Here is a 17,048-nt window from a genome sequence, read left to right as displayed (position 1 = left end):
TGCTATTTACCGCAAACAAGAGTACTAAATTAAGATGAGCTAACTGCGTGCCGACCGCGCCATTCCATCGCTGAAGTTACTCGTCCTTGACGTAGCCAACTCTTTAGCAAAACTTACTTTCGCTAAGTTCTTGGTTGAGCGTAAATGAGAAAGATCGTTGCACCATGATATCGTTGAAGTAAAAAGACTAGCGTCCATTCTTCCGCGCGTTTGGTAATTGGAAATTGAAAGGCTTTCTTGAAGTATTTCCTATTCAATTATTTTTTTTTAACTTAATAGGAAAAATATTCATTCATTTAGTTTTCCTACGTTGATAACGTCTCGTCGCTGTTTAACCCTTCCGGGATAACCAGCTGTAAAATCAGTTGAGGAAAATATAATTTTCTCTCTCATAATTACCGATTACAATATACATAATGTAAATACGTGATATGTTGCGGACATTTTAATTAGTGCCTAATTAATGATTTATTACTGTAAATTACCTTGTCGAGCAAATCTTGCAACTGCTTCATTTACAACTCTTACAGCAATTAAACTAATTATGTCTAAGTCAAGAAATGTTGGTTGAGTAACTTACACACAACTCTTGTCCAATTCCTCTCGTGTGAGCGCAAACGATATTTCTGGTGAACTTAGCACAGGCAGGGCCATCGAACATCTCTGCAGTAGGTCCTCTTCACGATTGCAGTGGCCTTTGACAGCTCCTGCTGACAAAACGAACAGTCAAATATTTTCGTATTCAAGCCGTCGGTACGAGCTCATAAATAAATATTGCAGTGTTTGCACAGGTGGAATGAAATATCGCCCGCCAAAATTTCACTTATTTCGATTTTCAATATCCACTAATTCGATGCTGATTCAGACATGGAATAGGCAAAAGGATTTCATATAAAGTAGAAAAGCTTGAAACAGAATAATTTAATTAGAAAAAATACGCTGCTAAAATAACTTTCTGTTGGAATAGGAGCAATAATAATCTTTCTGACCTCTCGCGGCAAAATGGCAAAGAGAACAACTAAAATAACATCTTTTACAAAATATTTCACTATGTAGCTTGTATTTAGTTAGGTGAAAAGTTTAAATTAACTTTCCTTAAACTCTCTTTGAAGTCTAGAAACTTATAATTCGGAGCCTACACCGGGATTCCTGAAAGGGTATCTTTAATAGGACCCAAGGTAAAATACAATTATAAAACTTTGCAAAGAATTACTTAATTGTCTGGTTAATCCAGGTAAATCTATTGTTACTGCAAAGTACTCATATTCGTTCAAACATGATTCTCTTGGGAAAGAATGATAGGTCACCTGTTACGATTTACAATTCTGCAGTATTACAACTGACAGGGCAAAATGATCCAGTAATCAGATCCCTAAACGTAGCTCCCTTATGATGTCACTTTCCTAGGAATTTATATCGCACATTATTACAATGGCTTTATCAAATAAATCGTATGACTCTTACGTCCATTTATTGAATAAATATTTATCTGATTTACATAATATGACAAATTATCGATCTTTCGACTTCTGACTTTCTGTCATTGATGGTTGTTACAAAGAAATTGATTGGCTTATTAAAGTGATAGATCAATTACATGATGTCATAACAACATTATTGCAATGAGTGATATTTACTTCCGATCAAGTGAGAAATTAGAGCAAGCGCTATCTCTCGGATTCACTTGCACATTACAGAAGATAAATTTAAATTTAATTTATCCGGTCTATTCTTGTGCAGCTGTTCAGTATTACTTTGTCGAACTACTGATAAATGATAGCCCCACCTATTGGAAACTAGTGATGAACGATGGTTCTATTACACAGTGAGAGGCAGCTGCTGAATACTAAAACGAATGGCCAAATCGTCTTCAAAATCTCATCTATCCTTGTCGAATGGTGCTTCCATGATTTTTGTGTTGTACATCACGTTAAACAATATCGGTGTTTGATTGTTCTACATGTTAGCTTAATTTGTTATTTTGCGTAAACAATGAATTAGTAAAATTTCGAGTGACACACGCGGAAGTAACTAAACATAAATGAATGGACATTTTGGCATAACTTACGGCGGAACGATTTTGGGTCCACTAAGAATTTTGCCAAGCATACAGGGCGACTGAGTTGTTTACTAGTTCATTATACAGCTGATGTGTTTTTCTTATTCATCTGTCCTGTTGTATTAGAAAGTGTTGTTATCTAGTCCTATTTGTGCGCATGCTCGCGTCACCCACGCCTGATCGTGTTTCACGTGGCGTCCACGCAATCAGCTGTTTACTCACTTATGATTGGATCGGAAAATTTTAGAGAACCTATTTGCTATACCGCATTGTCCTTTACCCCTTCATTGTCTACTTATTCCGGTTCGTCTAGGAAAGTTCCAATATTTTTCTATGTCAACTGCGTCGCGTTTAATGTGAGTCTTGAAATATAAATTTTTGCTAATGGGGTGATCGGCAAAACATCGGGATTAGTCCCTTCACAAATTGGCAATGGCCTCGAACGTCATCTGACATCGTGTGTATCCTGTCAAACAGGTAGTTATTTTTAACAGTGCCGTTCTTAGCACTATGCATTCCGATGGTGTGGTGGGGAGCCGAGCCCACCACGCCGCTCTCTGCCATTGGCTGGCTCACATCGTACGATGTCTTTGCATGTGTGCGTGTCGTGTACACATTATACCATACGCTCTCACTCAATCGAGCATAATCGTGGAGCAATTTAAGAAGCATAGTATAACACAGCAGCTTGATTGAATTGCTCCGATGCCATAGGAAGTCATTCTTGCCTTGACACGATGACGTAGCTGCTCTATTTGTTTTGATTCATCATTAACCTCATAATGTAGAGTAGTCAGCGCTTGCGTTGTGTTTCTATTTAGCTTAGTAAGATAACATTGTTTTGTAGGTAAGTAGGTGTTTCTCACAGGTGTATGAGTTTCTTTATCGGCACTACCTGGAGGTAAGTTTTCACAGTCGCGGCGGTATGACGATTTCGTAACGTAGGCTAGGGACGGAAAATATCTTAAGGGTCTCATTTGTCAACGTCTTGATCTTACAAAACTTCTAGAAGTTTCTGAGTACTTCATTAGATATTGTAATGACTGGGATAAGGTACAGACAATATAAATTAGTTTCTTAAACAAAGAGACCTTTTAAAGACACTGATGACGGCATCTTACAAATACTTGGGTCTTTATAGGTCCTTATAATTTCATATTGAGATTAGAAACAGAATTCCTCAGACGAACATTAAGATAAGTTTCAAGATTATTAGTCTGGAAAATTCTGCATTTTTAATTTAGAATATGCTTCGTTTGTTTTTCTGCTAAATTAACCGCATTAGTTGAGACAGAAAAACTCAAAAGAAAAATATGGAAAAGATACACGAATAGATTGTTGTCCTGAGGCAAAGTTAATTTCAGAACTACGTTTTAGTTTTGAAATTACTTAATTAGTATGAAATAAGTAGAAATATTAATACAAAAGCTATTAGCTAAAAAATAGACCTGGAAAATATAAACACAACAGTAATTTTCACTAAATGGACGCTACCTTTATTTATAGGAGGTTCGTATCTATAAGGGTGTTCCAACTTTTCTTTAAACATTCAGTCAATTTACAATATTTTAGACGAGAAGTTATTAAGAAATGGGAATTGGCTATGAGAGGGGTAAATGTTCTGAAGAAACAATGAAAATGTACGTCGTTATCTATTTTAGAGGGTTACATTTCTAAAGGAAGACATAAATGACTGCGTTTATTTCACCAAGTTGGTATCTAGTGAGTGATAATGACATTGATAACGCATGTAAACTAATTTGTGTCCACAGTAGGTGAGACGTATAAAATTTGTTTACTTAAATATTTACTGCCCTATTATTTCGTGAAGGTCTTTAAAATATTTCTCGTAATAAACAGTGGTTGTTATGTTCGTTTATTATTATACGCTATAGAATTCAATTCAAGTAGCTGGAAAATTTCCGGACCTTTAAATATAGGTCTCACTGGGTTTGCCTTGATTGATCAATCAATAGGTAAGGTAAAATTAGTTCATTGATAATAATTAGCGCTTATTGTACGTTTTCCACTAATTTGTTCAGAATAGAATGGCACTTAAAGTTACGTATTTATTTTAATATTTTTTTTACAATCTTATTTTTATAGGCATTTTTTACAATGCCTACATTATACACAGTATGTTTAATATCACAAATAACCTATACTCCGCCTTTATATTTTTTATTAAATTCAAGGTTGCTTAAAACAAAATAACTATTTTTGCAAACAGAGTAGAGGTGCGTAGGTAAATCTCATAAAAAAGCAATCAAAGCCATGAAGATAATTGCCGTGTTATTTTAATTTTAAAATATGATAATGGACATAATGTTATTATTACATACAATATAGGTACTAAGTAGTTTTTTTTCTCAATACCTACCTACTCATTTTTAGGATTCCGTACCCGAAGGGTAAAACGGGACCCTATTGTTTTCGCTAGTCTGTCCGTCCGTCCGTCCGTCTGTCACCAGGCTGTATCTCATGAACCGTGATAATAGGCTAGTTTCCTAAAAAATAATAATTAGTCCGTCTTGTAGATTGTCCAAAATTAAGCGATACGTATTTTTTCTTTTTTAAATTGGATCAGAACTTGTTAAGATATAGCGTGTTAAAGTTGAGTGTGACGTCACAAAGTGCTACAATTTTCAGGACACTGTGACGTAAAAGGCCCCCACTCCTAATTTTTGAAGCGTATTATCTTTGTTATTTTATGTTTAATTAAAAAAAGAAAAAATACGTATCCAATATTTTTTGATTATCTAAAAAGCGGACTAAATATTATTTCATTATTTCGACCCTGGACACTACCCTATTAGAGAGCTGAAATTTTCACAGATGATGTATTTCTGTTGCCGCTATAATAACAAATACTGAAAACTAGAATTAAATAAATATTTTGGAGGGCACCCATACAACAAACGTGATTTTTTTGTCCGTTTTATAAATAATGGTACGGAACACTGTGCGCGATTCCGACTCGCACTTGGCCGGTGTTTATCAATATAACACCTTATTTCTGATTCCTTTGGCGGCAAATATTATTGTTTTTTCCAATAGGTTATCTTTTATTGCTCACTTAACTTTTTAAACAGCCCACAGTGTTATCAGCTGACGGGGTGGCGTGATCCGTTAACTGTGTTACTATAGGTGAATAAACGTTTAAACAATGCATGATGGCCAATCTGTTATGCATTTACGGTTATGCAAAAAACGATGATGAAATACTAATTAAGATTTAAATGGTTTAGATAAAAGTTATATACTTCCAATCGGTGTTTTATTCTACATAGAAATAGGTATTATTTTCATCATTAATGGATTCGATTTTGAAAGATGAAAATGGAAGAAAAAACACGTCATATATTATATTTTTTAAAGGAAAAACAAAATTATCAGTAGGTATATCACTAATTCACTATAATCCCTAAAATCTGATGGTCCATATGAAAACATGTACAACGATAATAATATAGGCACTTAATTAATTACTCATAAAATAACACTGATATTAATTGCCAACTTTATATCGCTTATAATTCTAGCTAAGACAAATATTTCCCATTAAAGAAACTATCCTTACAAAACAGTAATATTAGGGTTTTCCCAAGCTCCGTCGTAATTATGTCATCTCTAGTCTGCCAGATTCTAAATATAAAACTTTATACTGATATACTTAGTTATATAAATGGTTATATAAGTTGCGCGGTCATAGAATTTCAAGAAACGTAATTTAGACGACGAAACGAGCGAATATTCTCCGCCCTATGAAGTTCTTAGTAAGCACATAAATCCTCTTTTTGCAGTTATAGTGAGAGACAAAAAGTCATCATGATTTATTTGCTATCATTCCTTTAACCTTATCCAATTTATTTTGACTTCCATATATCTCTATCTGTCCTTATAGCAGTATTCCTGCTGTTACCACCTTTTATACAAACCAAATCTATATGATTTTTAATTTTATTTCCACATAATTTACTTCTAAAAAAACTGATTTTTGAAGTCGACCCTGTATAACACAAATATTTTTACTGAATGCCTGCTACAATTCTACGGGCTTTCAAAAATGTTTTACGATGATCGTGATTTTATGATAAGATCATTACTTATTTATTTTAATGACTCGAAATAGACTTAATAGATTATCTCGATATAATAGAAGCCGATCCATTAATCGCATTTAATTGGTCATAATGCGCACTACGCAGATTTGCAAAGGAAAATTCCTGTGTGATACTAAGTAGGTATGTATCTGAGATAAAAAATCGCAAACAATGTTTGTATCTAGACTTACGACAGCCTTATCAACATTATCTATATCGATGTGTATTAGATATTATACGTTATCATCACACTTTGGTGGCCACTTTATTGAGTAGGTCTAGGCCCTTGACAATCTTGAACTTAATTTCTCATTTCTTTGGTATGTTTTATTTCTAAATTAAGCTTTTCTGTTATTCGTGCTCTTTTGGTAGATCATTGAAATTCATCATAGATCGGCATTCGAAATAATGTTTTTCCAACATCCACACTTAATTAATGTTCATTCTATATGTAAATGACAAATGTGGAGCCGCAATCGTCACGCGCATACTCATTAAAAGTTTCGTTGCGCTCATAAATTACCTGCGTCAAATTGCAGGCAGATAACTAACTAATAATGATCCGACTATCCGACGAACTATGAACGAAATGAAGAAATCCACACAAAACGTTATTATGAAAACATATCAATGTCAGAGTATATAAAGGGCCGAATGATCGCGAAGCAAATCGTCCGTCCCACTGATGTCTCGGCGCCCGCACCGGTCATTTGTCATAGCGCTCAGATGGGGTAACTTTTTGTTCAGACCGCTGACTTCATCCCAACTTTTGAAAGGAAACCGAGCCTTATTATCACACCCCGACACTAATGCCCCTCATTCTTACCGCTAATCGTCTCATTTGCGAATAATAAATTCGCTAAATTGCAATTACGCCTGAATCATCATCTTTCTAAATGACACAACGGGAACATGTAACATAGTTATTTACTTTCGTGGTTGAACTGCGAAGTGCGATAACAAACATACTGGTACCATTCACATCTAGATAAATAACTATTTTCATTTATCTGTACATATCATCAGATTTGCGCGGAAAATGTTTAAGCTAGCCTCCTGTGGGTAATAAATTTGGATAAAACAATTTCATCTGACTGGAATCGCACCCCAAACTATGCGGCTTACCTCATAAATCCCGATTAGCCTTCGGGTGAAAGAATGAATCAATAGATTATCCTGCAATAATATTTGTTCAACAAATAACGTATGTATCTCTTTTACTGAACTGCGAGCTATTCAAACTATTTAATTTAAAGTTAAGCTTCAGTTTTATTTTACTAGAATAAAGTGCTCCTTTGTTCCCGAACTTCTTAGTGGAGTGGAAACAATTAAGTCTTTAAGGAAAAAACTATTTGAGTCAAGTGCTTGGAAAACTCATTCAATTGATATCTCATTAATAAAGAAAATTACATGGAAAATGAACAGGAAAATTGGTTTAAGCTGTGTTTGTGATAACTTGATAAGAGAGGGTGTTAAATGTTTCAGCAGTCCTATCTCCTTTATTTAACTGTATAATCAGAAGATTTTCCTTCTAAGGAAATGCTAAAAGCTGAGCTTTCTGTCCATCAATAAATATAATTACCTTTATGATTTCTCCCTAAATTATTGATATTCACTCGAACACAACAATCGATACAAGGAAGTTTTATATAATAGTGATGTAAGGGCTTATTTATTTTGGAAATCATGCGTAAGTGAAGTTAAAAAAGGCCTATATTTCTCATACTCGATGTCAATGGTCAGTATTTTAATAAGCCTGCCAGCAATGGATGTGGTAGAGTTAAACAACCAGTTTACACAAACAGGAATCTCCTTGCAAAATGAACTGTATTAAACAAATAACATTATTATTTAATTATTATCCGCGATAAACCTTTTAAAACCCTTGGGTACGCCACAATATTTGTTTAACATTAAATGATATTAACTTTATTTAAATTATTTATTAAAGGATTTACATGCAATACCCCAAGTCCATCATTCAGAAATTTAATGAAGGTATTTAATTAATTTATGAATCTGTGGAGTGCTGCTCGAGTGAAAAACTGGTGTGCTAATGAGGTCTACGTCAGTGGTCGGACACTGGCTGAAAACCCTGAAGAGACAAATGAAATAGGTCGTAACTCGTATTACTCTTTTCCCAAAACAAAACGAGCATTAACTTCAAAGTCCTGCGTTTAAAAATATTAACTTCCAAGGGTTTGGGCGCTGTAATTTACGACACAACATACAATGCCTTTATTAATATTGTTTGCTTAAGTGTTTCGCTTATTACGAGTATTGTATAATCTTGCTTAAATTGTGATTCACTTTCAAATACTCCAACGTGACTTCTTCATGTTTTACGGAATATATTTTACAGCGTCAACCTTCTTGAAACCAACCTGTAATTTGATCACTTGAAAATCTGTTGACAATGAACTGCCATTGGAAATTGCCATCCGCTTTACGTGCCACCAGTTGAAATCGAATATTCAATCTATATCGTTTCAAAATTTTGTTTGATTACGTAAAGGCTTCAGGGGCGCCAAATTGACCGAATTCATGCCGCGGGCTGGGTGTAATTTTCCTTTTGCTCGAGCCAGAATCGCACACTGATACCTAACGTGTATACCTAACCTATTTTAACAATTCAACACACAGCGTGCTATCCAATTGTTCGAGGGATTTTTATTCTGGACATAAACACACTGAAATATGAAAATTTTACTTGTTATGTTGCATATGTTGGTAGATAATTTAGCGTTTATACGTTTTCGATTGTTTTTTTTTTTTTATAGGTACAACAAGGCGGAAAGTATAAATGGTGTAATAGATACAGAGAAAAGTTAAATAAAGCAATGGTTTGCTTCTTCAAATTAATGTAACCAAATCCTCCTATTTTTCTGAAAGGCGAACAGCAATCTCTTGAAAAATAAACAACAGTTTACATAAAAGAAACTTGTTCAAAAGAGTACCTAAATCCATTGCTTAAAAAGGGTTATAAGCGTATCCAAGTATACAGGAAAAATGGGTCAATTTTTGGTATCCAGGTACAAAAGTGTACTAAAGTCAACCAGTTTTAGTTGACGTTCATTTGAGTTTACAATTATGTTGAACATAGTATGTATTTACACGAGCGAATAAAGCAGCGCTTTTCAAATGGGTCATCATCGATATTCATCACGGGGCTATTGAATCGAATAGGGCATAATTGCACGCCACTAGCTGGTACTGGCGGAGAAAAAACATTTATGACCGTCCTTATAAATCGAATATTACGATTTACATACAACTGACGACGTAAATACGAGTAGGTATGTTTGAAAATACAGAAGACAGTGTTTGTACATGAATAATTGAACATGTATTATTCGTTTCCATGCCTACAATTTTCAGTAGAAATATGAATGGTCTTTTGTTGAATTAGGCCATTCAATTAGACTTTTTGCGATCTACGCCTTTGTTATATCTTGTATTTTTTTTATTGATTAGGTACTTACTTTAAAAATGTATTAGTGAGTGAAGAAATAAATGAATTAATAATCTCTATAAAACAAAAAACACAATCATTAGTTTAAGCTGATAGCAAGTTAAGAAGAATGAACTAGATTTTAGAATGCATATAAAGTACACTACATGCAGTTGTATATGTGCGAATGTCACAAGTGTAAGCTAAACAAGAAGTAATTGCTGCATTTTGTGTTGCGCACAAATCAATTCAAATCAAATCAATTTATGGGACTCTTCTCATGAATAGATACGCTGATGATACAGGGAACTACACTTTAGTGCATGTTATACGAAATGAGGGCGTTTCAGTTTCATATTAACATACACTCTAGCAATATAGGGTCGTAATATTTTGCTTAAGGTGATAGTCAGTTTTATTAATAGTTTTTAAAGTTGATTTAGGTAATGTGGTAGTCTATACAACATTAACCTAACCTACCACTCTAGAGAGCCAGATCAGTCTGCGACAACAACAGTTTTGGTGCTAATTAAAACTTCACCAGACGCTTCAGTGACAACTGAAAACATGTGTGAAGGTTTTATGAACGACCTTGTATAGACTTCTATTCTAACAACATATTTACTGCACTAACAGAATATTAAAATATATGATCTAGTCAAGCGTATCAATGAGAACGGTTAGCGCGTCACAGACCGTAGGCGTTTGGACAGAAGCCCGGAGACGTTGGTGCCACGCCTCGAGCTATAATAAACAATAAAAAAAAAATCGCGCGGATCGTCTATGCGGTTCCAATGAACTTGTGAAGTGGCGCTAATGTATTTAGAGAGATTGTATCGTCGCGGGCGCCATTATCGTCGCCTTAGAAACCTCGCAAACAGACCATAGTTTGTTTTGCATAATTTAACGACGTATTTTACGTGACGACGTCACGCGTATCATGAGTTAATTTAGTATTCCACGTGTTCTTTCAGGTTTTATTTTTATTGTGTCAGTGCCCTCTGTGATTATGAAATAAATTATAAGTTATTTCCTGTCTTTCTCCGTGCATGTGGTGGGTGGTAAACCATGTTTTATAAAGCCAGAAACCAATGATTGTGGATTTTATTTTTCAAATAATTTACGCAAGCTAAAATGAAGGTGACTTTACTTTTCTTACCAAAAACACGCTTAATTTTTATACATGTTCGGTCCACAAAAATATTGTTTGGGTAAATTTTTCGGGCACTATTTTGAAGTGTTTTAAAAATACATCTACCAACAAACAGTGCCCGCTTACATTTTTTATGTTATTGCACAGAATACTGTTTCTTGGAACCAATCCAGGAACGCCCTCTTGTTTGGATGAAGTCACATAAAATTATATTAAATTTTCTCAACACAGTGTTACGGGAGGAAAATGAATTTCGAATAATCTACACGTGCCCGAAAATCGTTACTGTTACTGTTTGGAATTAAGCGTTAATTCCGTAATAAAGGCAACAGTTGTTACTAAACATACAGTTTTCATGTTATAGAAATGGATATTGATATTGGGTATGGAGTGACGAGACGGGATGCGTAAGTAGGTAGGTATAATGGAGACTACTCTTAAAAATAATTTAAATTATTTAGATTGGCTTTTGTATATAAACCTGTTATAGCTAGAAGGTTTTTAAATGCCAATAAACCTGTCTGAATGAATGTAACACTACTAAAAAAAATACAAATTACCTACTTAAGCAACATTTTTTTTTCTAGTTGAGTGTATGTGTAGTACGTAAGGAAACATAATATACATATTATTAGACTTTCAATTGAAATAAAATTAACTCAGGCCCAGATTCAGTAGCAACGTAAACGGCAGTTTTCTTAAAACTACTGTTAAATATCAATTTTCAAAGTAAACGGTTTTCAATCTATGAAAGGACGTCCCAACCGGTTTCACACACTTACACATTGGTACAAATTGATAAAAAGTAATATAATGAAGGCTCACGCAACCGTATCTATGAATAGGTATTTATTTTAAATTATCCCAAAAATAACGAAGACATCTTAGATATTTTTTGTTTTGTAGTTATGATGTTGCAAAAAAATTTTTCGTCTTTGAAACAAAAAATGTGTTTACTTCTCGCAGGACAAATACAAAAATCAATAAAGACAAAAATAATACAAACAATAGGTAAGACATTTAACTATTTTGATCAAACACATTTTATCAATTACTATGTATGTGCAAATATTGTATCACCTCGTCAGAATACTTATCATAAATGAATAATAGCGTTTCTCACGACCGCGTTAACATCTTACAATTCACTCTTAACCTTGAAACAAAGCAAAACAGAACCTTTATCAACTCATTACTTATTAATGAAAGTTGCTGGCAAACCTTGTTACCCACTTTACTTATTCACATGCTCCACACAAGTTTACACAATCTTCGTAGATTCCCTTTAATCTGTTAAACTTGTTATAAAATTAATTACAAACTCAAGTTAGTAAATACGATTTTGTCACTACAAAAACAGCAAATTATCTTACCGGCTGCACTCAGCATGGCGATAACAAGTAAACAGCATAAGTAAATGTTTTTAGACATCTTGAAGATGATTTAACACTTTCTTCTATAAAACAAGTATTTTTTAAATAACATTCAGTCATTCATAAATTATTTTTTATATACCCGATATTTCACTTTTCATAAAACAATATTACAAGTTCAATGTTTATTTCCATCCAGAATAACTCACTTTAAGTAATGTGCTTGCCACAAAAAGTTAGTGCATGGTTTCGTATTTAAATACGTAATTTAAAAGTTTCTGAGAAGGACGTGTGCTCTTCCACCTACACATCTATTTCAACTGGCTTCGTGAATGAATGTTTTGTGCAGCTATCCGCGCGGGAACTGGGAAGTAGTGAACTCTACGAATGAATGAAAGGAATCACAGAAAATGTAGTTGAATGGACTCTGCACAAAATTTTGAAGATATAGCGTAATGCGACAACATAAATATGAGAACCGATTAGCGCCACATTTTTTTTATAAATAATAATAAAGGTAAAAAGTATTAGATAAGAACACTGTGGATTATAAACGAATGAGTTCTAATGTCAGAATGTGCCAATGTCAACAATTTTCTGCTGTCAGCCGGGACTGACAGTCAGTCAGTATGATCAAATTAGACTAAAATTGAAAAGAATTTTCTTTTATCTGAGGAAACGATATTAATTTGTGTATTTAAGAATTTCTGGGTATAAGTTATGTGAACTTACAACGCAAAGTACACATATTGAGTGAGAAGCAGTGTACCGAAATAGTTATAAACATAACCTAAAATGGCTAATAAAATCTTAGGGAATATTTTGAGAACAAGACCATCTCTTTTGATGTTTAAGCGATGGGAAGGCTCTAACTCAGAGAAAAGAGTCACAGTACACGATCCTTTCTATTCGCAGCCACAGAAAAATAAAAAATCATACTTAGAGGTTGTAAAAATGTTTGAAGGCCGGGACAACCGAAGACGCGGTCATGTCGAATTTATATACGCTGCTTTAGCAAGAATGAAAGAGTTTGGTGTGCAAAAAGACCTTGAAGTGTACAAAGCCCTACTTGAAGTGCTACCTAAAGGGAAATTGATACCAAAAAACATATTCCAGGCTGAATTTATGCATTATCCTAAGCAGCAGCAGTGTGCTGTGGACCTTTTGGAGCAAATGGAAGATAACAGTACTTGTCGTTTTCATTTTGCTTAATTTATAATTAATTTTCTGTTATTCTGTTATATAAACCCTATAATAACATGTTACTCTTTGAAAGTGCAGAAGTAATGCCGGACTCGGAAATGGAACAGATGCTCCTAAACACATTTGGTAGCCGAGGCATACCTCTCCGCAAGTTCTGGCGCATGATGTACTGGATGCCCAAGTTCAGGAACTTGAGTCCCTGGTACTTGCCTGAAGAACTGCCTAATGATACAATAGAGCTGGCCAAACTTGCAATACAGAGGATAACTTCTGTAGATCCTGATATGAAGATAAATATTTGGCAGGTGATAATTTTGTTTATTATAATATTTTAGATTATCTCTTATATTCACGTCACGTTAGCTGCCTAGTAATTTAGTAATAATTTGCATCAACTGATTAACTATCCACATTTTTGTCAGACAGAAGAAATAGAGGCCAGCTTGGACAAGACTTGGATTGTGAGCGCTCAAAGTGATTCCCAGAAGATATTGCTATCAGAACAGCCAACTGATGACCCTCTGGTAGTGAAAGGACCATTTAATGTCTACCTCAAAGAGCAGGTTGTGAACTATTTCTTATTGATTGGGAAGACAAGGCCTGAACCTAAAGATGACAGCGATCCAGATGGTATATATTATTTGTATTAGATTGTATAAATCTTTCATCTTAATTCATAATATGTTGGCAATTTATCCATAGCAAAATAAAATAAAAAAAATTGAATTTGAACAGTAATATACAGATCTCATCATATCTTATTTCCCAACATCTACATAAATTCAGTGCACATGCATGCGTTTATGACACATATTGTTTTCAGATGTTTCAAACGTAAAGAAACCTCTTGGAATACCAGGGTTTGTTGGCAGTACCAAGCTGCCATCAGTAAGGCAAACAGTGCATGAACAAGATGATGGCACAATAGTGGCTGTGTGTGCTACAGGTAAGATTTCATTATTAAAAGCCATCATTGGCTGGAACTTTTAAAATAAGTTACTAAAGGCAAGGTTTTGCTTGACTCTTACTTCTGCAATAAAATTTGATGAACTGGAAGAACTCCCCTGCTGTTTCATAGATAAGTAGAGGAACTAAATACTTCTTGTTAATTTCAGGCACTTCATCAAGAGATTCCTTGCTGTCTTGGATCAGGCTGCTAGAGAAATATGACAACCCACTATTATCTACTATACCAGTCATCTTCACACTCACTGCCCCACCAGACGAGATGGTTATTGCAGAAACTCAGCCAGCCATCAAAGAAGAAAATCTTGAAGAAACTAGAGCACAATAAGTGTAAATTATTTATAGATATTTCTAGATTGTATGTAGAAAAATGTTGTTTTATTAAAATTTAAACTTGATAATGGTGTTTTATATTTTATTTTTAACATAATTATACAGCTGTACAGAATCTGCAGTCATACCCAATATCTGTATAAAAGTTACATAATTGATTTAGTTAGAATATCTAAGTAAATATGTATATGTCCTGGTGGAATTATCCATAACATTTTTTAGGTACATTTACTGAAATTATTATTAGCATCTGGTAAGTTTAGATTACATTATTCATAGAAAGAATCCAAGTCCATATGTATTTGGTACCATTTGAATAAAAACCTCTTTACACAGAATCACTCATGTCCTTATAACATAAAATTGTATTTACACAAACTATATCAAGTCAGTCAATGTTCAAACACACACACAGCTTCTTATGTCCATTCATAGTCCTCATCATCCTCGAATGATATTGTTCCCCACTGTCAAGTGATGTTGTGCCAGTCTGCTTGGGGAAGCAGGTATGTCTCGTTGGTGCTGCGGACTACGGTCACACCAGCTCCGTAGTAAGGAATGACATACGCTGAACCATCTGATGGGCCAACCACCTTTAAAACAGAAATATGAAAATGTATCATACAGATATATTTTTTATAAACTTCTTTTATGGACACAAGTTCTTTACTTTTTTTTAACCGACTTCCCAAAAAGGAGGAGGTTTTGAATTTGTCAGGATCTTTTTTTTTATGTTTTGTGAAAAGAGTATAATACACACCTGAGCAGCAATAAGAATTATATCCAACAGTTGTCCCAGAAACATAAATCCCAAAGTACAGAGTTTAGCCAGTCCAATTCCTGGGTAGCCAAGGTAGAATCTGTCCAGTCCAAACATACCCAAGAACACAGACAGGAGTAACGCTATTTCTAGGGAATAACCATTGCTGAAAAAGAAACAAAATCGTAAAATTAAACTTTATTTATTGGATAGTAATCAAATTGTAGTAAACAAGGGAAAGTTTAACTTACGTCCATTTACATGGCAACTTTCTTGTAAATGTGGAATTGTTTGTCTCATTGCAGATTATTCCTTCCGCTGCTATACATAGCACTGTAAAAAACCATTAACTTGAGAATATTTTTTATTCTAATATAAAACACACAAACTAAACTGAAAATGAAGTCAAAACTAAATTAGCAATGAGTTGTATGGGCATGGTCAGTGGGTTGTCTGCATTGAAGAATATTATAGAAATTGGACAAGGATATCAGAAAACAAGAAAATATTCTGTAGGTAAAATAAAGCACTGTTACTCACCATCTGCTTCCCCCTCTGATGGAATTTCCTTCCCTTTAACGCATCCCTTAAACTGCTGAGTATCGGGATCGATTTGATCAACGTTCGGGTCTGGACAAATGTATTGACCTAACCGCAGGGTACTGCAGTCTACTGTCACTGATTTATCAGCTTTAGCTTCATCTGAAGCCGCCCCAACCCGTGCATATAGAAACAACAAACAAAATTGCACGACATATATTCGTAACATGTTTTTGTTTGATAGATAAGTGGTGAATTTAAAACCCGATTAACAAATTATGAACTGGCAAGTGCGCATTCTCTAAACGCGTTTATAACGCCACACAGCTTTAATTATTAATGTTATTAGAGATATTTATTTTGTTTTTATTCGTGATTCACTTGAAAATTGGCTGCATGAAATACGCCAAAAGAGTAGACCCATTTGACAGTGACTTGACCTCAGACTTGACAGTTATGACATCTTGGCATGCAATGAGCGAAGCCTGCGTTCCATAATAACGGTTATTAAAAAGTTTAACCGACTTCTGAAAACATTTAAAAGCAACAAACAACAAAGTAAGGTGCATCAGCCTAAATTCGTGGAAAAATTAACATAGCTGCATCCTCTAGAAACCAACTTCTAGAGCAATGAGTCTTACTGTTTTTGTTGCTTGCAATTTATGTTCATATATTATTATATTGCACAAATAAATAGACCATCTAGGACCTAGGGAGCACTTAAATAGCTATTTCGTGAACTCTTGTATGAGCCGAATACCTCGCACACAAGGGCGGCTCTGCCCCATGTTTACCAGAGTGGCATAACCACTACAACACTGATTTACTCGTGGTTCACAATTTTTCTGATTCTGTATACTACCCCTATATATTCCCATATAGGTGTACGGTACGCTCTTATGTATTATCCCATATACTACACCTATGTTCTCCATTATACACTCATTTATTTCACTCAACTACTTCATAATGTGTACCCGTTTACAAAAATACCAATAACCATGTAAAAAAATAACGAACGCATGTGCATGTATGTACTCTGTTACATTTTCGCTCAAACATGTAAAATGTTCGTTGTGAGCTGGGAGAATTTAAAGTACAATTTTA

General features: G+C 34.4%; 3 protein-coding genes across 4 annotated transcripts in view; 1 reads left to right on the top strand and 2 right to left on the bottom strand.

Moving 5' to 3' along the window:
* LOC124633571 overlaps positions 1-12,467 on the bottom strand; it is a 29,977-nt gene extending 17,510 nt beyond the window's left edge. Inside the window, exons 1-2 of one of the 2 annotated variants that reach the window (XM_047168851.1) lie at positions 12,140-12,467; positions 581-710 (exon numbers count right to left, since the gene is read on the bottom strand). In XM_047168851.1, coding sequence (XP_047024807.1) covers positions 581-710; positions 12,140-12,197 — 188 coding nt within the window. In that variant the 5' untranslated portion in view covers positions 12,198-12,467. The remainder of the gene's footprint in view (positions 1-580; positions 711-12,139) is intronic. The other variant, XM_047168852.1, reaches the window with a different exon arrangement.
* A 255-nt stretch (positions 12,468-12,722) lies between these two features.
* Positions 12,723-14,706, top strand: LOC124633570 (evolutionarily conserved signaling intermediate in Toll pathway, mitochondrial). Its single transcript, XM_047168850.1, has 5 exons — positions 12,723-13,325; positions 13,421-13,647; positions 13,765-13,972; positions 14,166-14,288; positions 14,458-14,706. Exons 1-5 carry the CDS (start codon positions 12,935-12,937, stop codon positions 14,634-14,636), a joined length of 1,128 nt encoding a protein of 375 aa, XP_047024806.1. The 5' UTR covers positions 12,723-12,934; the 3' UTR covers positions 14,637-14,706.
* A 3-nt stretch (positions 14,707-14,709) lies between these two features.
* LOC124633572 (TM2 domain-containing protein CG10795) lies at positions 14,710-16,376 on the bottom strand. Its single transcript, XM_047168853.1, has 4 exons — positions 15,942-16,376; positions 15,653-15,734; positions 15,402-15,567; positions 14,710-15,234 (listed from the first exon to the last, which is right to left on the bottom strand). Exons 1-4 carry the CDS (start codon positions 16,168-16,170, stop codon positions 15,112-15,114), a joined length of 600 nt encoding a protein of 199 aa, XP_047024809.1. The 5' UTR covers positions 16,171-16,376; the 3' UTR covers positions 14,710-15,111.
* Positions 16,377-17,048: the final 672 nt, after the last annotated feature.

This window comes from Helicoverpa zea, chromosome 9 (genome assembly GCF_022581195.2).
Source record: "Helicoverpa zea isolate HzStark_Cry1AcR chromosome 9, ilHelZeax1.1, whole genome shotgun sequence".
Lineage (NCBI taxonomy): Eukaryota > Metazoa > Arthropoda > Insecta > Lepidoptera > Noctuidae > Helicoverpa > Helicoverpa zea.
This window is presented reverse-complemented; position numbering and strand designations above follow the sequence as displayed.